Source organism: Metarhizium acridum (assembly GCF_019434415.1).
Source record: "Metarhizium acridum strain ARSEF 324 chromosome Unknown scaffold_1, whole genome shotgun sequence".
Lineage (NCBI taxonomy): Eukaryota > Fungi > Ascomycota > Sordariomycetes > Hypocreales > Clavicipitaceae > Metarhizium > Metarhizium acridum.
The window spans coordinates 4,522,378-4,544,574 of NW_027094015.1; the positions used below are offsets into that span (position 1 = coordinate 4,522,378).

General features: G+C 51.1%; 8 protein-coding genes across 8 annotated transcripts; 4 read left to right on the forward strand and 4 right to left on the reverse strand.

The window, feature by feature from the left end:
* Positions 1 to 2,343: 2,343 nt before the first annotated feature.
* J3458_001407 (uncharacterized protein) lies at positions 2,344 to 3,815 on the forward strand (the record flags this gene model as incomplete). The annotated part of the gene is made up of 2 exons (XM_007810241.2): positions 2,344 to 2,804; positions 2,873 to 3,815. The coding sequence occupies 2 exons, from the start codon at positions 2,344 to 2,346 to the stop codon at positions 3,531 to 3,533; spliced, it is 1,122 nt and encodes a 373-aa protein (XP_007808432.2). The 3' UTR covers positions 3,534 to 3,815.
* Positions 3,816 to 4,517: 702 nt separating this feature from the next.
* On the reverse strand, positions 4,518 to 7,232 carry J3458_001408 (uncharacterized protein). Its single transcript, XM_007810240.2, has 3 exons — positions 5,121 to 7,232; positions 4,697 to 5,048; positions 4,518 to 4,640 (listed from the first exon to the last, which is right to left on the reverse strand). Exon 1 carries the CDS (start codon positions 7,133 to 7,135, stop codon positions 5,645 to 5,647), a length of 1,491 nt encoding a protein of 496 aa, XP_007808431.1. The 5' UTR covers positions 7,136 to 7,232; the 3' UTR covers positions 4,518 to 4,640; positions 4,697 to 5,048; positions 5,121 to 5,644.
* A 610-nt stretch (positions 7,233 to 7,842) lies between these two features.
* Positions 7,843 to 9,539, forward strand: J3458_001409 (uncharacterized protein; the record flags this gene model as incomplete). Its single annotated transcript, XM_007810239.2, has 1 exon — positions 7,843 to 9,539. The coding sequence occupies one exon, from the start codon at positions 7,843 to 7,845 to the stop codon at positions 9,013 to 9,015; it is 1,173 nt and encodes a 390-aa protein (XP_007808430.2). The 3' UTR covers positions 9,016 to 9,539.
* Positions 9,540 to 9,615: 76 nt separating this feature from the next.
* Positions 9,616 to 10,236, reverse strand: J3458_001410 (uncharacterized protein; the record flags this gene model as incomplete). Its single annotated transcript, XM_007810238.1, has 1 exon — positions 9,616 to 10,236. One exon carries the CDS (start codon positions 10,234 to 10,236, stop codon positions 9,616 to 9,618), a length of 621 nt encoding a protein of 206 aa, XP_007808429.1.
* A 415-nt stretch (positions 10,237 to 10,651) lies between these two features.
* J3458_001411 (uncharacterized protein) lies at positions 10,652 to 11,710 on the forward strand. Its single transcript, XM_007810237.2, has one exon. It carries the CDS (start codon positions 10,785 to 10,787, stop codon positions 11,613 to 11,615), a length of 831 nt encoding a protein of 276 aa, XP_007808428.2. The 5' UTR covers positions 10,652 to 10,784; the 3' UTR covers positions 11,616 to 11,710.
* Positions 11,711 to 15,591: 3,881 nt separating this feature from the next.
* On the forward strand, positions 15,592 to 16,954 carry J3458_001412 (uncharacterized protein; the record flags this gene model as incomplete). The annotated part of the gene is made up of 2 exons (XM_066116709.1): positions 15,592 to 15,615; positions 15,800 to 16,954. 2 exons carry the CDS (start codon positions 15,592 to 15,594, stop codon positions 16,952 to 16,954), a joined length of 1,179 nt encoding a protein of 392 aa, XP_065978595.1.
* A 304-nt stretch (positions 16,955 to 17,258) lies between these two features.
* Positions 17,259 to 18,050, reverse strand: J3458_001413 (uncharacterized protein; the record flags this gene model as incomplete). The annotated part of the gene is made up of 1 exon (XM_007810235.1): positions 17,259 to 18,050. The coding sequence occupies one exon, from the start codon at positions 18,048 to 18,050 to the stop codon at positions 17,259 to 17,261; it is 792 nt and encodes a 263-aa protein (XP_007808426.1).
* Positions 18,051 to 18,369: 319 nt separating this feature from the next.
* VMA1_1 (H(+)-transporting V1 sector ATPase subunit A) lies at positions 18,370 to 21,257 on the reverse strand (the record flags this gene model as incomplete). The annotated part of the gene is made up of 7 exons (XM_066116710.1): positions 18,370 to 18,426; positions 18,480 to 20,044; positions 20,105 to 20,189; positions 20,248 to 20,296; positions 20,351 to 20,372; positions 20,436 to 20,472; positions 20,604 to 21,257. 7 exons carry the CDS (start codon positions 21,255 to 21,257, stop codon positions 18,370 to 18,372), a joined length of 2,469 nt encoding a protein of 822 aa, XP_065978596.1.
* Between the last annotated feature and the right edge of the window lie 940 nt (positions 21,258 to 22,197).

A 22,197-nucleotide genomic window follows, 5' to 3' on the forward strand; every position in this document is an offset into this window, starting at 1 on the left:
TGCTCAGGCCGACAAGTTGACACCCCGACTACGGAAAGAATAGCGCACAGCCCTCTAAAAACAGGTATTAGACAAGTGTCACGCGGTGAAATACTAAAAATGGACGTATTTATGTGTGTTTCCCGCCTGCATCTTGAGCGGTACCAAGCCTTATAGCCATGGCGGAACTGAGGAGGACCATGTCCCGATCAATTCAAACTACACCATCAGTTGATCACACTGTAAAGAATGAAATACTGCAACCGGATAGAGAATGTTTGCCTCCAAGCAAATATTTTGAGCTCGGATCTCTCTGGCTAACATGATGGAGCCTACGAATGTAAGGGCATTGCCATGCCACGGTCCTTAATTCGGCTCTTTGTCTGACATGTCTTACGGATTCTAGTAGGGCCAGTGATTTCAAATAATGGATGCCATATTCGGTATTTCGATTCTAATATTATTTTGCTGGCTCCTGCGCTGTCGTACATCTATAAAAGCAAGAGACTCGCAAGACTGCTCCAACCCATCAAGCCAATACATCCATACCATTTATCCCCCCAGAAGACTTGCAATCCTCTAATAACCGAATATGAAGACGTCACTGATTCAAGCTCTGGAAGCATCTGCTCGCCTTGTCCATGGAGCCGCCACGGGGTCGTTCCAAGATAAACAGCTCTAGCTTCAGGACTTCCTTCCCTTTCAACATAACAGAATGGGCTGGCAGAGAAATGCCCCCGTTATATAATGGAGTAATCGTTTCCGTCTGTGGCACGTACCTGCTGTTAATATTCTTGTGCCACAAAGTAGGACTACTCACAGCCCCAAGGCTCCCAAGACAGCAATCTCCAGAAACGCGGAGAACGCTGGTGTAAGTGTGTCGACGACAATTGCATCAATGGCTTTGCGGCGAACCCTATTGGTTAGAGCTTTTGCATGGCAAGCTGCAATATCGGTCATTGCGGTTGCAGACACAAAAGCACCTATGGCAAGGAATAGGCATTATTGAGATTGGAGGGCGTTTGCTCGGGTCGGTTCTTCATCTGCTGAAAAAACTACCAAATTGGAGGCTTTCCAACTCATAGGGGGGGCTCGGTCATTTTGAGCCTTGGTGAACTGATGAGGCGCTACTATTTTCATCGTACAGGAGTTAGGAATGGTCTCTTGTCAACAGGCTCATTGCGCTCGGCTGCGGGATCCATGCAGATCAACCATCGGTTCTCAAAGTGGCATTCATAGCTTGCTACATATTCTTTCTTTGGAATTAATATGGTAGATAAACAGTTATAATCTACAGCCTCTCGTACTGCGACGACTACATGACTATCATGCAGGATAGCGAGACTTAAACCGTCAGACTTCAGTAATACCCAAGAATATTATGTAACAACTTTGCCGCCAAAAGAGTTTTCCACACATGTAGCTTATAGCAGCAAGTATATCTCGTTCATATCTTGGTTTCTCCCGCACTGACGATGTCAACCGCCATACGGAATCCTCCACTTCACCTTGGCAAATCTACGAAAACGAAAGCTGTCCAGGCCCTGGTTTCAATGGCGCAGCCCGTCGGGTTCCCAGAGACAGAGAACATCCAATCGCGTCCGTACGCCCGCCAAGTCATAAGAACGCTGTACAACAATAAGTTGAACGGTAACTACATTTACACTTGGTGCCCAAAGAGGGCGCCTCAGGTCTCTTCATGTACACAGCCACCTTACAAGCCGAAGAAAGCCATTTCATCGTTGCATTCTGGCACCAGCATTACATTGAGTTTAATGTTTCGTGCTACATGCGCTGTGCTGACACTGCTGATAATGTCAACTTCTTACAGGCTGGCGATTCCGATGCCGGATATAAGTGTCTTGCCTCAGCTGATTGAACGAAAATCATGCGTGATATATCACTTTTCTGGCTTACGGTAGTTGTTCTGGCGTACGATGGATTGAGCAACTGTCATAGGTCGTTATGCACCCTGCAGCACGCTGGCTGACTCGACAATGAGACACAGACAACGAATATGTGGATTGACTCGTGGAGAATCGTTTAACCACATGTACTTTACATTAATCACAACCATTCAGGCTCCATTTGTCTTTTCTGCAACTCGTAGAAGTCAATGTGCATTACAGCATGCGGGTGCCAACTTGCGACTCCAAGACATAGGCCCACCGCCCTTATCAAAGGAGAAATCTTCGCAGTAAGGGTTATGGATTTTTCGGGGAGGTCGACAGTCTTGTAAATAGTTATAAATACCAGCCATGTAGTCGGATGGAGATGAAGCAAACCTTGGGTCGAGGATCTACAAGCATTCCCAGGCACACTTACACGGCAATATCTGCAAGATCATAATTCCTGTATCCAAACATGCATCTTCTAAACCCGTCCAAAGTCATAGAATTATCCCTGCTCACCCTCCTCTCAGCGGCAGTTGTCCTCTCCGCTCCCGCTCCTGTTGGCCCTGCTGCTCCTTGGCCTACAGATGACAAAACCCTTGCGGTAATCGACAAATATTCCCGCTACTCAGTCGCAGCCTACTGCGAGAAACTAAACGGCGACTCTGTCAATAACAAAGTATGCACCAATAAGATCCCGGGGTACTGCGGCGATCTCGCGGATGCCGTCACCGTTCATCAATTCCACGCCACCAACTCCATCTCTGGCAACGTTGCCGTGTCCAACAAGACCCAGTCCATCGTGGTGAGCTTCCGGGGCACTGCGAGTGTTAAAGACATCTTGACAGACCTCAGGGTGAAATTCAAGGACCCGAAGAAGCACCTTGAACGGATGACGGCCGTGTCTCAAGCCATTGGCGCAGTTCCTCCCGCGTATGATTTACCCCAAACTCATCTGCGCTTATTGCTCACCCGACACGGGCTAATGTTGGAGTATCTAGCGCATCCCCGGGTGACACTGACCCGGTCCTTCCTCTCTGCAACAAGTGCCGAGTCCACGCAGGATTTTGGGACGCCTTCCGTGGCGTCAAAGACGTCCTGAACAAGGTCGTCAAGGAACAACGCAAGCAGCATCCCGGCTACCAAGTGGTCATCACGGGGCACTCTCTAGGAGGAGCAGTGGCCTCCATTGCTGCTGGGTATTTCCGCAAGAGCGGCATCCACGTTGACGCATATACTTACGGCTCCCCCCGGATAGGCGACCCGGCCTTTGCAACGTTCACCTCCAGCCAGAAGAACGGCCTCACGACGCGCGTTACCAACGGCCGCGACCCGGTTACCGTGGTCGTCGGCATTGGTTATGGGTACGCGCATACTACGCCCGAGTATTGGTTCCCCAAGAGGGTTGAGCAGCCCAGGAATGTCAAGATTTGCGAGGGCGTGCAAAACGTGAACTGCTCTGGGCAATTCTACATCAACCCCTGGTACGTCGGGGACCATTCCAGTGCCAAGTATTCGAGAGGTTTTGAAGCCTGTCCCGAACAGAAGAAGTTGGAGCCGGAAATGTCGCAAGCTCAGGCTTTTACCGAGGCAGATGTTGAGGAGTGGAAAAAGTTGGGATTCGTGGACGACGTGGATCAAATCAAGGCAGCTCAGCTGTAGAAGCCTACCAGTGTTGGATATTAGGATTGGACATGAGCGACTTGTGCTGTTGGATTACGAGTTTACCTTTAGTTTAGCGACTGTAGGTCAGTTTTCAAACAAGACTCACAGTATCTTCTATTTGTTACACGAGCTGGTTAAACAGCATTAGCGTCCCATTCGCATCAAATATACTCAGCCTTGGTCACATCTTTTTGCTGTTTTGGATAGTGGCTGTGAGACTTGTCTCATACCGGCATGTCCAGAAGAAGAGACAGCAACATGCGACAACTTGCATTGTTTTGCGCCCATCCAATGGATCTATCCATGTTGCATTTCTTTGACAGATGGACTGTCCTTCATGAGTCGTGACAGGAGAATCACCGCTCACGCCTCTGACTACCCGCATTGTACGCCTGCTTGGAGTAAAGTGGATCGGGAGAGCTCTTTGTGGAAGAAGAGCCTTTGCTCAAGGACACTGACTGTTTGACTTTTTTCTCCCCTGTTGAGCAAATAGTTGTTGCACTTGTATGCTCGTTTCGCGGTCTAGGACATATGTGGTTCACTGAAGAAACTTGAGGTGTAAGGTTTTCAGGAGTCGATCGCCCAAACTGAACGGTAGAGATGGTGCTATGAGACACGACTCGAGGGATTGTGCATGAATGCCCAAGTAGAGGCCATGGCTAGACCGGACCGGAGGAAAATAGACAACCACTGAGTCAGCCGAGCGCAGAGATGCCAGACAAGGCTGTGGCGTAGACCCCTGTTTGAGACTAGGAGGAGCAAGGTATTCTGTTCTCCTCGAGACAAGTTTGCTTCCTTTATTTGTCCTACTCGGTTGGAAGACAGGTCCCATGGTGGAATTTTGAGAGTGTCACCGAGATGAAAATCATGTAGAGACAACCATGTCCGTGTCCGTACAGAGATATCCCCAGGTTATTCCCGCAGCACAAGGCATAATGCGGAAAGGACATGCTGTTCCTGTCTTTGAAGAGGTTGTCATTCAGTTACACAGCGTGATAAATCGGAAAATTTTTACTCGCCGACTTCGGCCCATTGCTTATGGTTGTCACAAGTCACCTCGCACCGGCCCTGACTTGCTGATGAATGTGACCGAGTCGAGCTTAGCTATTATGCATCAGAAACTTCATAAGACGACTAAGAAATCGCCAACTAGCACTTACACATATTATCAATTTACACGATTATTCTTGGAGCCCTTGGAATTCCACAAGCAGCTTGGCGACTCCGTCGTGATTCCGGGCCTCAACGTTGTATCTCTTGGCGCTTACAGCCCTCTGTCCCTAGGTTGGGCATCAAAGACATTAACTTGTACTCAACATTGCTACCACGTTGAAAAACGATTGGCTCTAGCTTCTTCATCAGGACCGGAAATGCAGCCGGGCTTGTGTCTGACTGGAAAAGTCATACTTTAGAGGGACCAGATTGCTCTGCTAGCATGGCAGAACGGTAGGTAGACTTATTTTGACTCGGGTTGCTGCTGGTCCGATTGCTGCCATTTGGGTCTTCATTGAGCTGCGAAACACAACCATTAGTCACTCTTCTGCCAAGATGGATGGATTGAAAAATGGTTTTGCTTATGTCTACCTGCTTTCGCATCCCCCAAATCACTTCATATTGTGAGCACAACACCACCGAAACATGAGCAGCTTTTTCAGCATTTCGACATCAGTCACATCACCACGTATCCACCAATTTCTGCGCCAATGGCAAATGCGTTCTCTCATAATTCCTCAAAATTTCCGCCAAAGTCGCAGCTATAGGCCTCGTGTGACGCATCTTCAGCTAACCCCAGCCGAGCGAATCATGTAGTTCTGTTCCTCATGGATCAAGGTCGTGTAGCTGATTCAAGACAAGCTTCCCAAACGTTTTTGCTCCTCAGAGATGCCATCGTAGTCGAACCCACATACATTCTGCTCGTAAACATGGAGCTTGTTGAATGCTCTGTAGCTGTCGCGCATCATCTTCTTGTAACGCCACTGATACAGCATGTATGTTGTCTTCCATGATTCTTTTGCATAGCTGCAGTTGGCCTTCGCTGCTCAATCATAGATTTGAAAACCATCCCCATTGACACCTAATATCAGCACATTTATACAACAGGAGTATTCCTAAGCATTGGAGAGCTTTCCTGCCACGCCAGGCAGAGTTTTCCTGTACGCCCACGCTGCAAATTGAACGCTAGGCTTGTCTATCACCCGCGTCACAAAATCTGCCGTACATAGGGTTAAAGGCAGTAGAATGGCTTGTGACAAGAGAAACGCAACCTCAAGCCCAAAAGGCCCTATCTGCGGCAACTCAAACTTATCCACCCATTGCGGGATGTGTTCCTTCTGGCTCTGGCCTTTAAAGCCGACGGCCGTGTATAGACGATCCCCTATGATCCATAGCACTGGCCCATGGACTAAATATAGCGCATAGGACACGCGTCCTAGGTACTGACTGGTATGGGTTTCGAAAAAGTGTTTAAGCCAGCCAATATTCGAAACTGAAGTGATGAGTAAAACCGCGGCCCAAAACAGATAAAACCACTTGTAATCGAAGACAGCCTGCGGCTTGAGATAGGAGAGGATATGCCAGCCGCGGGTATGGGCAAGCTGATCCAAGTCGTAGTTCGCGCTTGGGACGCCCCCTAGGTAGATTCCCACTGCTAGGAAATGATAGCAGATAATTTTCTTATAGGGAGTCAATCGAGTAAGCAGAGATGGAAGGTTGTCCTTGTCTACTTCTGCGAGCAGATCCAAGTGACTTAGCAGCATGCCGGCAACGAACATTGCGCAATACCACCCATCAGCAATGTACATAAAGTAGCCAATGAGGGAAATCTGGCACCAGAGGCGGGCATTGAGAGAGCATCGTGACATGGCCAAAAGGGAGGTAAAGACAACCATAGATCCCTTGAATTCAACTGGGATGGACCAGAGATGAACGTTGTAGGATAGCCACGGCACACCACCGTCCTTGAAGGGGAAGCTGAAATTTTTAAGCTCGCAGTAAAAGAACCACATCTCGTGCAGCCAGTTATCATGGGGCTCTGCCCCGTCCACCCAGAGGCCAAAGAAATGCAAGGAAGTTGCATACATAAAGGTGGTGGCTGCGACAGGGAGGAATAGACGCAGCCAGCGCCTGAATATTGCCGACCCAAGATGCTCGGCCAGGCCAAAAGTATCATTCTTTTCAATAAGGCGTAACGGCTTTATAGAGAGAACGTACCCAGACAACACGAAAAATATAGACACGGCCAAGTGCCCTCCAGAAAAGAAGAGCCGGACGCCTGGCAGAGCGGCAAAGTAGTACTGGTGATGATATCCAAAGCCATTCTCGAATATCTCGATCTCTTCCCTGTGAGCCCATAGTACGTGGTGATGCCAGTACACCATGAGAGCTGCGAAGCCTCGCAAGCCGTCGAGATGGGCGGTTTTGTGCTGGCTCTTGGGCCAATGCCTTGTCCTCGACCAAGCACACAGCCATGACTTGACGTTTGAAAGCCCCGGGCTGTTGGGCAGGTTTCTCAGGGTGTTGGCCGGCTTCCAGGACGGTTGCCGACCAGACAACTCGTCGGCTTTGGCTTCAAGGTCGACGTTGAGCATGGCCTGCTCCATTGAGTCGCCGTCGAAGACACGAGGTGAAATTTGCGCCGAAATTTTCTGCGGCGCAACATGGCAGGTAGCAGAATTCTGTACGAAGGATTAACTAGTAATGCAGAAGTAGAAATGATTTCTCCACAGCTGCTCTCGCTCCGAACCGACATGGACCGATTCACATGTTGTTGTTGTCGTGGCAGTCGCCATCTGCACCTGTAAACGGCCGCGGTCTGGGTCCCCATCAGCCACTGTCAGCTCCTGCCAGCCATGGCGCCCGTTCCAGTGCAGATCAATTGATCGCAGACGCCCATTGGCGGCCCTTGGGGCAATTCTACAACCCCTAGTCATGTCATCTCCTTGTTCCCCATATCCCCCGCCCCATCACTACCCACCCCACAGGATGGAGCCTCCCCAGACAGGGCTCGAGATCGCACAAGATTAATGGCAGAATCAGTCAGCCATAATCGAAGAAGAAATCATCATCCTGTGCTGCCAATCTCACGCCACTCGTTCACACTGGCGGGGAGCTCAACTATCACGTGAAATGCTAGGCGGTGCTGATCTCGGGCTGACCATCTACAATCTCTCCAGAGACATACTCAGCTGAGATCATCGCCATGTCTGACTGACGGAACCTTCCGACTCAACATATTCACTCTTCTAAAAGAAAAAAAAAAAAAAAAAGGACTGGAACGACTGGAGCACGACCGAGTCGGCCGCAAGATATGCCGATGATACTCACGCGACCTCCTCGACCGAGAATTGCGGCAGCTGTTGCATGTTGTCTTCTCTTCGTTACATATCTCGTCTATTCGAATGCATCAATATACACATCCTTGACTGGCAGCGGGCACGCGTTGATGGCTACAGATGATCCCGGTTTAGCCTTCCCCCTTGACCCAGTTCCCCGTCGCGACTTTACAACTCTGGCCAAATATCCGGCGCATAATATCAATCAATCTTCGAAATTCGCCTTCGCAACATTGTATTGCAGTCGCGACCCCGATACCCGCGGTCCATACTTTGAATCTACACAATCTATCATCTGGCGACTCCTATGGTCCGATTATCGCTCAAAGTACCCTATTATTATCTTTGTCTGCCCATTCATTCCGAAGAAAAATCGGGATATTTTTCGAGGACAAGGCGCCATAGTAAAGGAAATTGAGCTACTGGACAATATTATTCCCGATGAAAAGATCGCAACAAAGCGATGGATCGATGTGCTATCCAAGCTTAATCTATGGAAGGAAATTAAATGGAACCGACTTGTGTTCCTTGACTCGGATGCCTTTCCTGTCAGGAATATCGACGATATTTTTGACCTGGTTCCGGAGCAGCAGTGTAAGAAAGAGGCGCTGCTTCCAGAAGATAAGGCCGTTATAGACAAGGGCGGGGACGACATGTGCAACTATGTTTACGCGGGTGTGCCGCAATTTACCATTGACAATATCAATGCCGGCATGTTTATCTTAAAACCGAATCTTGATATGCATGCCAAGCTTATCAGGGCAGCTAGACGCACCGAGGACTATGACGTACGCTACATGGAGCAAGGGGTTCTGAGTTCCAAGAATGCGTTTGCGGCTGATGGTCCTTTTCCGGTAGATCGCCTGTCACCCATCTGGAACACGGTCCCGGAATATTATAAGGAACACCTCGCCAAAGGTGCAGATTCGACTGAGCCGCCGCCCATAAGGATTCTTCACGCCAAGATGTGGAACCGATTCTGGGGCTCTTGGAATAATTTAACGCATCTGAACGACATGTGGGATCTGGACTGGATGAACATGTGCAGATTCTTCGACTCTGACGAATTTGTCAAAGCAAGGACTACCGGCGTGTATGTGACACCGTGGGAGAGATACCTCAAGGCCCAGGAGACGGCGTCATCATAGCTTTTAATGATGCGCTTAAGCTCTGCAGCATATCTGACCCGAAGAGCTATTCGCTCGCCGATCCCGTCGTACAGCATCCAGGGACGGCGCGCCAAGATGACAAAAAGCTCACAAATGAGCCCATCCCACAACAGGCGTTGGAGACGCCCACGAGGGCAAAGCACCTGAAAATTGTATGACAACAAGGATCGTCGGAGGACATTCATATGCACGAATTCTCTTTTTGGCGCTTGATAAAACGACTCGGGATGACGGCTTGATCCCAGATAGGTGTTATGTATTCGCACATTCCGTGTAATCTTACTACTTGTTCATGTCGTCGTGGTCTATGGTTAGCGATTGAAACGGCGCGTAGGTTTGGTCCTTACTTTATCCGCCACGTCATCGGCACACCTCCGTGGTCAATTCAATAATTGCCTCGATGGGCAGGATGCAATGTACAGAATATACAGTCGGTATACAGCTAGCAAACACGAGCAGTGACCAGTGACAAGAACCAGCGTTATTATAGTTCATGCATTTTCAATCACTGTCATTGTAGTCTTTATAAAATTCTACCATGGATACATTGGCCGCTCAACTATTGGATTCGTGGCCATGTCAATGTCCTGATGTTTCACCGTGCATAGCCCAGGGAATCACAACCAAGTTGTCCCATTTCCCCTTCCACCTGCTCACCTTCTTCTCATAGGCCTCTTTGGTGCCCAGCTCCTGATGCGGTCTGACAACCAAATTGAAAAAGTCTGAGAACCCCCTCGGCGCATAGACATCCCATTTCCCGCCCTCGCCCACGTGAATTCCCACCATTGCACTCGTCGTCAGCCACTGCTCTATTGCCGACTCGGTACACTTGTGTTCTGGACAGGGAATTCCATACTTGGGGCCATACCACAGATGAACGCGTGCTTGGTTGCGGATCTCAACTTCGACTGGCATATCTGCGAAGAGAGTCTTGCCCCTTTGAATCACAGCGTCTTCTGCCTCGTACGACAAATCAGAGGGATCGTGGTAGACGAGGTCGTAGTCCTGGATGCCGTGTTCGGCAGGGAGGCCAGACATGTAGTTCCATATTGTTTGGGATATAGCACCGCCCGCGAGATACCAGTTGGGCAGATTTAGGGATGGCGCACGTGAGAGGACCGTGAGCAGCGTCTTGTTGGTCGAGACGGCGGCTTTGAAGTGGTCCAGTTGGTCGTGAATCGGGAGATGGGCGGGGTTCATTGCAGCAATGATTGTGCAGAAAATCGGCTTTGATGAGATGGTAATCAGCCAGCTGCGTGGGCGGCTGGAATACCTGAAAGAATGCCCTTTTTTTTGTAGACGAGTCACTAAGAGGTTGTGAATTGGGAAAAACGCCAACTCTGCATGGCACGGATGTTGGACGCCGGGGTCTGAATGGTTCTTGATAGCTCTTGATAGCTGTGGGATTATTGATCGGAAAAGGTGCGAAGGACGTCGTTTTAAACACGGGAGGTTAATCCCACAACCGTTTTTCATCCATCAAGACCGTCAACTTGATGCCAATATGCATGAACTAACCTGTATGCGCAAGGTGCATGACCAACACTCGGTCCATTCCGTCTCGTTGGCCACGGAAAGCGCCCCTGCCCCGCCGATTGCAACACCGCGTCTGCTAGCCAAGATGACACGAGGTTCCTCGAATCTTCTCATCGAATACGCCATGAGGCCATCTCGTAAAATCGTGCTCCATTGTGTTATCGGGACTACACGGTGACTCACCCCTTCAGCCCTCTCGTCAAAACACCAACATGGCTTCCATGCCCGTCATCCTCCCTGCCGCCACAAAACACACCCACACAGTCGTCTTCCTCCACGGCCGAGGGGATGTAGCCGAAAACTTTGTCGCCTCCTTGAAATACTCCAAGAACTCCCAGGGCCAGACGCTCCAAGAAATATTCCCCTCCTTCAGATGGGTCTTTCCCAAGGCCGGCGTCAGCGCTTCCTTCTCCTTGGGCGGGAACAAGGTCTCACAGTGGTTCGACATTTGGAACGTCGGCGACTTCTCGGAGCGGGAGGAGGTGCAAATACTGGGACTGAAGGAGAGCATAGCCATGATTCGAAAGGTGCTCAATATCGAGGCGGGCATCCTGGGCGGGCACTGGGACAAGATCATCTTGGCCGGCATCAGCCAGGGTGCGGCGACGGCGACTCACGCTCTCCTCAACTTGAAGCTGCCGGCGGCAGCGGATGACGGCACCAAGCTATCAGGCGGCTTGGCGGCGTTTGTTGGGTTTTCGTGCAGGATGCCGTTCCCCGGACGGACGTTGAGGGAAACGAGGGCGGTGCTGAGCTTGGAGGATGTTCCAGAGGACGATGAGGTGATACGGAAGACGCCCGTGTTGCTGGAACACTGCGTAGATGACCCCTTGGTGTTGGTTGAGAATGGGCGAGTCCTGAGAGACACGCTGCGTGGGTTTGGAGCCGAGGTCCATTCGAAAGAGTATCCGGATGGAGGACACTGGTTCAATTCACCGGCGGGCATGGACGACGTTGCCGAGTACCTGACGCATATTCTTGGGTTGAAGCCTCCGCTGCCAGCAGGTGCTGCAACAAACGGGACTGAGATGGACTTGTCTTGAGGGAGGCGAGAGGTAGTCTGTCATATTGCTGCAGCGTTGGTTCCTTTCACGCATAGCCTAGCACATCAATCATAGCGGGCTTCGTTTATCCTGGTCCTTTGTCTCCTTTCATCTTGCCCCCGTTGTCGACGTCGTCAACGACCATCACTTGCCTCATTACTGCCCCTACTCTGATTTTGAGGTTTGGGCTTGCGTAAGTTGCATCCCGTAGCCTGTCCTTGAAACGTTCACAACGAATGGTTTGACCTTCCACCCACATCTTTGGTGTTTCAAAGCCCGCTTAGCATTGGCCTATCCCCCTGTCATTCTTGAGCTTTATCGTACAGTCTCCTTATGACCAGGGCAAGCCGGATAGGCTCTTATATCATATAGTGATCACACATTATGGTTCCTGACCAGTGCCTGGGTAGCGGTTTTGTAGATGGACCTTGGCCTAAATTACCTTTGGGAGGAGTTACAGTCTGTAAGATCGCTCGTAGTTTTGAGAACAAATCGCACCGTGCAGAGTGTTTGCTTCACGTTTGGGTGAACCGGTCGGTGTTATACTCGAGTAGTCAGACTTGAGCATTCTGCCAGGACCAAACACGAAGGAACTTGTTCACGTATCCAGAGAAAACTTGTCTTGCTTGTGGCCTGAACAGGCGACAAAGTAGTTTAGCTGTGATACAAAGATCCAAGCTGCAGTTTCACAATTATCAGCCAGCCTCGGAAATTCATAGCGTACCATAAATCCCCTCGAACACTTCGGAATAAACGTCCTTCAGTGTTTAACGTCTCTCTGCCTTGTGATCTGCAATGGAAATTACCAGCATCGAAACCTGCTCTTGTGACCACGTTCGTCCTCCTCGATGCACTGCTGACACTTCACTGTGAAGCAGCAGTCCTCGTTGAAGACGACCTCGTACTGGCCGCACTTTTGTCCCCCGTCGGACAGTTTTTTGCATGTGGGGAAGTCGACGCGACGGTTTTCGACCTTGCGATGGCATACGGGGCAAGTGACGTGGTAGACGGAGATATAACACATGGCGTTGCGGGCGAAATAAGGTGAGGAGGGCGGTTGGGTATAAGTGATCTTGCAACGACCAGTGGGGGGATTGTAATATTTGACTGATGAGGCTAACACGACTTTACAAGGTCACGTTGGAAAACACATTTATATGCCAACTGAAAGTTTATGATTCATCCTCCTAGTGTTGTACAATCTGAAGTGTAGCTGTAAACAATAGCGTGAATGCAGACACTGATTCACGTGTACTCAAAGTGGTGAACATTGGTTGGGTTGTTCCTTTTGCTTTCCCCCAACCGTTTACATCTCTCACACAAGGCTTGTTCATCGAGAGCCTTCTGGCGCCTGTATTTATACCCTCCTCGGCATACACGGCCTGTGCGCTGGTACTCACGGCACTCAGGCATGTTCCGGTAATGCTTTTCGCGAGTCGCCCCGCATGGACAGGTGACAATCCCAACCGAGCTGTAGCACATTGTGGAAAGAGTCTTGAACGGGTGATGAAGAAATAACCGTAGCGAATGTCGAGAGTGTATCTGTTTGAGTGTCGAGAATGCCAAAGTTGGAGGATTTTGAATTGGCGAGGCAGGGGGGAGGGGGAGCACGCGAGCTTTATACTTTTACCAGAGAGTATTTCACTGATGAAGAATCGGACAACTGATGGCTTATTATGAATATCTCGGCCCAACCGGTAGGGGGGAGAGATTCATCAACGGCAAATGTGACTTTGGTCAGCGTCGACTTGCCATCTCGCGCATACTCAGCTATATCTGGCTCCCCGATTCGTCGTAGACCTAGCAGTGCATGGAGGACACTTGACTTTCCAATCTTTAATCAGCACCTCGACAAAGCCTCCTGGACAGACCTTGCCCGTCTTGCAAAACTCCTCACATGGTGGACTGTGTTTCACAGGGGTAGTTCTGACCACGGTGGGACAATGAGGGCACGAGTAGGTGAAATAGCCTTGGAAACACATGTTGATGTAAATTCGGCCTTCTCTTGGAGAATGAGTGAGTATCTCTTTACGTCGCTTTTGTTGTCGTTTGATGAATGTTCTTGGGCTGTTGCAACGGGACAAACTTGATGGAGAAGAACAGAGCAATTTATAGTCTTCTTGACGACAAAACATGGTGATGAAGTAATCAGAGTCGTGGACAGGTTCGCTAAGCAAGATTCGAGCCCATTTCGCGAGGCAGGCAGTCGCGCACTCAGCCGGCGTGATTCGACTATCCAGGTGCGTGTCAGCATCAGTGCCCGGTGGCTACAGCTACTAGTGCGGTTATTCTGTACTTCTCAAATTCCCATCACACACACTATATCCCGGTCAAAATATCTTGTTTCTGTAATTCAGCATACATGGTTTCTGTTTCAGCGAGGTCGTCTCGTTTGGATGGAGGATCGCCTCTGATTGGCTGTATTTTGACTACGAGGCAATATACGGTGACATAACTTGCCCAGCACTCTTTTTTGCGGGGTTCAAGTTGACTAGAAGCGTCTTTTGGATTCAAGGACATTGTATAAGACTACGCCTATTCGTTTCCGTTAGTTACCATATACGCAGAGTACGAAAACACAAAAGAACATGGCATTTTGACCAACCCGTGGCGTTCTCACCGTCCAGTTCGTGTTAGCGCAAGATTTCGGCGTCAGAGGACTCGAGCCCAACACTCGACTTTTGACCCTTAGACTCCGTGGCAGAATGTATTTGCAACCATCAAGTATACACTAATATACTATATCATATTATACTATACAGCGCGATAGCCCGGTACCTCCTCTAGTGAAACACTTTTTAGCCCCCCACTTTGAACATTCGGCAATCGTCGTGATACTTGCGTGATATGACTTCGTTTCTCCCCACACGTCCGGTTCGGCAGGAGCGACCCACGGGCCCTGCCTGTCAAACCCACCTTGCCCCTCATTGATCTCCATACCGCCATCTCGACTGGATGTGCGAGGGTATCCATCTCTTATCAACCAACACAAGCACACGCTCGAATCACAGCATCGTGGGCTCCCACACTGAAGCTTGGACATGATCATGCATGAGCAAGCCACGACGCAGACCTGCATGACCTCCGCATTGTCAGCAATGCCGCCACCCGTTCCAACGCTTCGGCGAATGCCCGTCGTCGGTTCGTAGATTATCCCGGGTTAGGGGGTTTTCTCTTGCTGCCTTATCAATTTCCGTCGGGCCAGACTCCGACACGTCACTGCTACCGCGTGCAAGCCCATCGACCAAGGCTGCCCTCCTTCAGTCCGGCTCGTCCAAAATCGAAATTGCGTCCAAGGTGATTGTGGAAAATGGAAAAAGTGCTTTGCGCAAGTTTGCTTGCCCAACCTGCTCGGGTGGGTGGTGGGCGGGAAACTCTAAAACAGCCTGGTGCCAGAAATGGATCGCGCAGGCTGGCGGGATGGAACACGGAACACGGAATAGTCAAGAAAATACTTATCACAGCCTTATGTGGTCAAAACAACCCTCCAACTCAGCGCCGATAATCGGAAAACTGTGGCCAACTTTCTGAAGCCTTGACCCTAGGCTTGACCTCATCTCTTGTCCTCCGGGAATTGCAACCCTCCCCTCATACAACATCCGGCATTCCAAGACACCACGTTTGCAACCCTCCCCTCATACAACATCCGGCATTCCAAGACACCACGTCTCGTCTCGCCTCGTCTGCGACTACGTATTCACCCACCTAGCCGGTATCCAGCATCCCCAACGGCAGTTTCATTTCGCAAAGGAAGCAAGTTAAGGCTGACGGTCCGACGGACCCAGTGACGCACGAAGGGTCCGACTTCCAGTCCACCTGACCCTTATCAGCAGCGGGTCACAATTCGCCATCAGAACTCGGCACCACGATCGAAAAAGAGCCGAAATTTCACACATATACAACCACGCTCCTCTTGAAATTGAATAGAAGAGTCGATTTCGCTTGTTGGAGTCTTTTACCCATCTCTGGCCTCGCAATGAGTGCCCAAATATCTTTCCTGGTATGGCTCCCTCCACCCCCACACTGCCATGACCCCGCTATGCCGACAACGGCCAGCCTGTCGTTCAAGCTCACCATTCCCCTTCGGCATGCTGTTCAGAAGGAGCTGCCTCAAAGGATGAGACAAAGGATACTGGAATCACTGGGTTCAGTTCGAGAACGATTCAAGCTAATCAAGGCACTAGGACGGGACCTACACGTTGATCCACATCCCCCTCGACTTGTACACGACATTTCTACAGCCCATTCTTCGAGTCCTCATCCCCCAAACAGCGCGCCTTCATCTTGGGGCAGATTTTAAACCCGACGTCGACGAACTGGACGGTCTTTCCGAGGAAAACCAGCATGGTTTCTTGAACATTAGTGTCACACCGCTGGAGGCCTCTATTGTATGCCACACATCATGGGCAAAGGAAGTGTTTGAGCCTGTCATCAACTCCTTGCCGGCGCAAAAGGCCAAGACAGTTTCAGTATTTACCGATTCATACATGGTTCTATCCGTCATTGGCGCTGGCCTGGATGCTGCCACAAGGGTATTGGAGCTCAGCTCTCCACTTGCATTGGCTGGTATTCCCATCTTCTTCATCACAACGTACTACTCAGACTTTATTTTGGCGCCAATTCGAGAGAGACGAAATGTCATAGCAGCCCTTTGCGAGAAGGGCTTCGAAATGTCCGAGAACCAGTCCAACTCTGTCACTTCCCCCACGTATAGTCGCAAGAATTCGGAGAGCTATCACTCTGCGTCTCCGCCAAGCACCCCGCCTCCGTCGACTGACAATGAGCTGCAATTGCGAACGTTTGATCTTCTGCAGAAGCGCAACGTTTCTCCATATGTGGATGAGGATATCGAGTTGGTTCAATGCTCTGGCCGAGAAATTTCTCAGCTGGCTGATGCTTACGGACACCGGTCGTCCATTAGCCGTCACACCGTAACAGACAACCGCCAATCCTGGATTGAGAATGTTGACACAAAACTATACGCGTCCTTGATATCCGTCCTCGTCTCGCAGCCGCGGTTTATATCCATTACACTAGCTCATGAAGACCCGCCATCGCTTCTAATGGATAAGAATCTCCTTGGCCTGTTTAGCGACTCGCTCGTCGGCGACATGGACAACATTCTTATCCCTATATTTCTTGATCTTCTCAACCTACCATCCGAGGTCACTGGCATTGTTTGCGGGGTGTCGGGTCGCCTGGTTGATGAGATGAAAATGACGGCCACGTCAGAGCTGTCGTACCTATCTACGGCACGCGCAGGCGTGGTTATTCTGCCAGAAGAGCAGTCCACGCGCGCGCTCGGTATTTTGAAACCACTTCTACAAAAAGACGAGTAGTCTTGCATTGGTTATCTCACATGACAGGAACAAACAGTACCATCCCGTTTTCGAGGGCTATACCGCAGAAAAGTTGTTGGATCTTCCAACCCAGTTTTATGTGTAAACCATGCTTCTTTCGAGGGTTAATATATGTATGTATATGACAATGTAGCACGGGGCACCAGGCCTTCAAGATACCAATACAAGTACCTCTTGGTCTTCATGTGTCGTCTTTCTCTGCGACCCTGTTCCCCACCAACCACCCGTTGCCCATGGTCGTCTCTCCTCCCACAACCAAGTCCATCCCATCCCCAAAGCACCTTCACTTCCCAGCGACGCCCGCGCGGACCATGGCATCCCTCGCAACGCCATTGATGACCGCAAACCGCCGCGGGCCCAGCTTCACGCCGCCGTACCACCGGCTCACAACCACCACCACCCCCCACACGTCCATGACCTGCATCAGGTGCAGCAGCCTACCGCCCGCCGCCGTCTCCCCGTCGTCATCGCAGTCCTGGAACTGCGTGCCCCGTTGGCCGCGTATCCTCCACGCCGTGATATTGTGCGTCGCCAGCCGCACCTTCTTGTCCGACGCCAGCAGACTCGCGACGTGGCTCCTCGCCTCCCCGGGCGACGACGCCCTCGCCACCCTCGCCACAAACGTCGACTTGTTCTCCACGACGACCTCGGACAGTGTCCAGTCCGGGGCCGGGAAGGGGTCCTCTTGCTCTTCCTCCTCCCCCGCCGCTGCCTCCTCGTGCTCCGGCCCGTCCCGAGGCTCCTCGGGGGGCCGCTCCTCGACCCGTCTGCCAAACTCTTCCACCGCGTCAAACAGGCACACGCTGCCCTCCTGGAAGACACTGTGCACGGCGTCCTTGAATAGGCGTAGGTCCCTCGCCCCGGCGCCTCTAACGCCGCCCGAGGAGTGGTGCGTGCCCAAGATTAGCGGTGGTTGTGCGGGATACGCCTCCGGGAACCGGATCCTGAGCCATGATGCGTCGCCGGGTAGCTTGAGGATATATGTTGACGAGGACTCATCTTCCGTTTGTACGAGTGACCCGTCTCCGTAAATAGAATTTATTGCTTCTACTTCGTCCAGGAGCTCGTCTGACATTGTAGGCCTCTGGCATCACTTCTGCTTTGTCGTTGACGAGATGAGAATATGGAGATCGACTCGAGGTTTGCATGTTCCGCACAGTGCTAAATTGTGGGGCGCATTCTTCACAGAAACGACATCCGTCATATAAACTCACACATCCACTTCTTTCGTCTACACACCATGTTGTAGCGTATAAATAACATGGATTGGATACGGCTTGACATAGTTTATAATACGATCACATCCTCTGCCACCTGCCGTCGGCAGCCTTGTTCTATAGTGCCATCTTCCTGACAACTCACAAACCTAGGATACACCCCTTTGCAAATTACTCTTACTCATCAATGACGGATGCAAACCTATCCATCATTTCTTGTTGAATAGTCTCATACTGTGGAAAAGTTAGCCAATGACGAGAGAGGTGGTGATAAGGGGTCAACAAACCTTCTTAGTGATTGCCTCCTGGCCGTCAGAAGGCACCTCGAACTTGAGTTGCTTCAGCTTGGCCTGTAGGTCGGCAGTGGCTTCACGTACTTTGCCCCAGCTCTGGCCTTGGGCAATTGCCTTCTGGGACTCATCGTGGAAGCCAACCATGAGCTTCATCATCCACTCCGTCTTCCAAATGGGGCAGAACTGATCATAGTCCGAGTAACCATTTTGTTGCAGGAAATCTTCTTTGATCAGGGCAGCGAGATCAAGAGTAATCTTGTCAGGATCAGACAAGGCACTCTTACCAACAAGCTGCACGACTTGGTCGAGTTCTTCCGAGTCGGAAATGAGCTGCTTGATTCGGTCTCGAAGCCGGGGGAACTCGGGGTAATCCTTTTCGTAGAATTTGTCGAGAACAGTGGTGTACTTGGTATACGACACAGACGTGTTGATTGAAGGGAAATGCTTTCGCTGAGCGAGCTTCTTGTCGAGACCCCAAAAGACTTGGACGATACCGAGGGTGGATGTAGTGACGGGGTCTGAGAAATCACCACCAGGGGGGCTGACAGCGCCGACAATGCTGACACTGCCGTGTCGCTCAGGAGAGCCCAAAGTCTGAACTTTACCAGCGCGTTCGTAGAACGAAGCGAGCTTGGCACTGAGATAGGCGGGGAAGCCCTGGTCAGCAGGCATTTCTCCCAAGCGACCAGAAAGTTCTCTCAGAGCCTCAGCCCATCGCGATGTAGAATCAGCCATCATGGCCACGTCTAGACCCTGGTCCCGGAAATATTCGGCGACAGTAATCCCAGTATAAATCGAAGCTTCTCGGGCGGCGACGGGCATATTGGAGGTGTTGGCAATCAAGGTCGTTCGCTTCATGATGGGTTCCTTGCGACCGTCAACCTCGATGGAAAGTTCAGGGAAATCCTTCAAGACTTCAGCCATCTCGTTTCCACGCTCACCACATCCAACGTACACAATAACATCGCTGTTGGAGAACTTGGACACAGACTGACTAATGACAGTCTTGCCGCAGCCAAAAGCGCCAGGAATGGCAACAGTACCACCCTGAACACTGGGGAAGAGGGCATCCAAGACACGCTGTCCGACAAGGAAAGGCTGATCGGCAGCCAGCTTTTCAGTCGTGGGACGGGGGACTCGAACAGGCCACGACTGCATCATGGGGTATTCAGTCTTCTTGCCATCAAACTCAACCTCCAGGATATTTTCGGCAACAGTGTACTCGCCCTTGGGAGCAATCCTGGTGATGGTGCCACGAGCGCGAGGTGGGAACAGAATCTTGTGGTTAGAAATGAAGGAGTTCTCGAAGACATTACCCCAAACGTCACCGCCAGCAATGTGATCGCCAACCTTCTTGGCAGGGGTAAACTGCCACTTCTTCTTTCGGTCGAGCGCAGGAACTGAAATACCACGGGGGATATAAATGGTCTTGGAAACGTTGGATATTTCCTCCAGTGGTCGCTGAATACCGTCGTAGATACCGTTGAGCAAACCAGGGCCAAGTTCGACGGATAAGGGCTTTCCGCTTCGTGCGACAGGGTCGCCAACCTTGACACCGGCTGCAGAGTGTTAAAATAGGGTATTCAGAGGACTTCGGTTTACCAAAGGAGGGTTCGTACCGGTCTCTTCGTAAACCTGAATTGATGCCTGGTCTCCGTTGATCCGAATGACTTCACCGACAAGGTTGTCGTGACCGACTTTGACCTGAATAGGACGTGAGTCTTGGGTTTTGTCTCGCACCATTTGGCTGTAGACAACTTACGAGTTCGTACATGGCAACACCAATCATGTCTTCGGCCACAATGACGGGACTGTTGGCAAATTAGCTCGTTGTCGTTGATGGGTGAGGAATAGCTTCAACAGACCCGGAGATGGAGTAGATTTTGCCTGCGCAACATGTCAGCCAGGCAAACAGTCGTCAAGTTGATAAAATTTGAATATATTGCCTACCATGGTGAACAGCTTCGTCGCCGGTATTGTTGGTTTTCTGTCGCAAGCACAGAGGTTAGCCTTGATGATGATACAGTGGGGCAACAAGGCCGACCACCACGGGCCGGAGGCATGGAGGAAACGAGCGGCCGTTGGATGGCATTGACGCTCAACGAGGGGTGCGCATACAGATGGCATCTTGGGCGGGTTTGAAGACGTCGGCTCCGGCTCTTGATGAAGGGAAGAAGAGCGCTGGGGGGAGGGCGACGAATGCTGTGAGGATGACAGCGTCGACGTTGAGGGAGATGGCGATGCTGGCGAAGGTGGTGAAGGTGAGGGTGGAGAGTTCAAAGACAGCTCTGACACAGCTGCACCAGCGTCGAAGCGGATTGGGCTTGGTGTGCCTGGTGGAGAGAGTGGAGGCGATGATGTAGCAGAGGCAGCAGCGGCTGCTAAGGCCGGGGCCAGGGGAGAGCCTACGGCAGGAGCACCTGTGGGTGTAGCAGCAGAGGCAGGCGCGATGGAGACGACGGGTGAGCCAGTGAGAGGAGCTGGCGCAGGAGGCTCAACATCAGGGAAGGAAGGAGAAGCAGGCGGCGAGGCTGGGCCGAACACCGACGTTGCAAGCCAAGATCCACGGCGAGAGCCAGCTGGAGACCACGGCCAGGCACTATTACCAACACCGGCTCCAGCTCCAGCCCCTGGAGACGCCGGCAAGGGAAGCTCGACTGCAGACGACGAGTCGCTGGTTCCTGGGCGGGACGACAAAGAGTTGCTTCGGTGGCGGACGAGGTCCAGGAGTGAAGGCCGAGCCTTGAGTCGGGGTCGGAGTCCGGGCTGCATGCACGACTGCCGATGCTCTTGAACGGCTATTGCCAGTGCTGATGCCTTGCAGGCTTGCTGTTGTGTTGATGTTGCTTGGAAAACAACTGCATAATGACAGTACGGAGCACAAGTACAAGCAAAATGGTGACGCATGGTGAGCCCACCACCAGCCACGCAGGCCGAGAAGACAGGGGTCGCTGCCACCAGAGATCTGTCACCACCAATTCAGAATGGGGAGTACTTCGTACGAAGTTCGAGAGTTGCGCAAGCCGAATACGCCGTGCTTGCTGAGAGATGTGAGCGCTCCAGCGTGGTGTTTCTGCTAGCCATACCAACACGACGATCTGATGTTTTACATCCATCGAGCATAAGCCCCGACTTACAACCGAGTGAGGAGCAATGAGAAGCCCATAAGTTAACCGCCATGTTGACTATTGACGCAAAGGTCTGATTGACCCGAAATCACCTGTTCGTCGTATCGCCTATTGTTCTCCAAAGGAAGTGACATAATTCACAGGGGATCGCAACCGCCGAACATCGGGGCCGAGACGATATTCGAGTCAAGGGGCATGGATTCGGCAGATTAGCGTGCGCTTTGAAGGAGTCCTTGTGTGAGAAGCATAGTAGCATAACTAAGAGCTCTGTATCGATTGCGGCGAGGGATGCGAGGGAATCGCAGGAGGCTTTAGCTGGACAAGTGACAGTCCAGAAGTTGGGAACATGCAATACATGAACTCCTGTTTGGGTATCTGATGTTTTGCCATCTCCATCCTGGCCTCGCGGGATATTTGTGCGACCATGGAAACCTCCCAATTGAAGAAGAGCAGACTCTGTTCACTGCACTACCCTACATGCAATCTCGATTTGCCGTCTCTACTCTATTCTTATATAGGTCTTTCAAAATGGTGAATTTGCTCCGAAATCTATTCTTTTCTTGCATCTAATATGCAATCGGCCA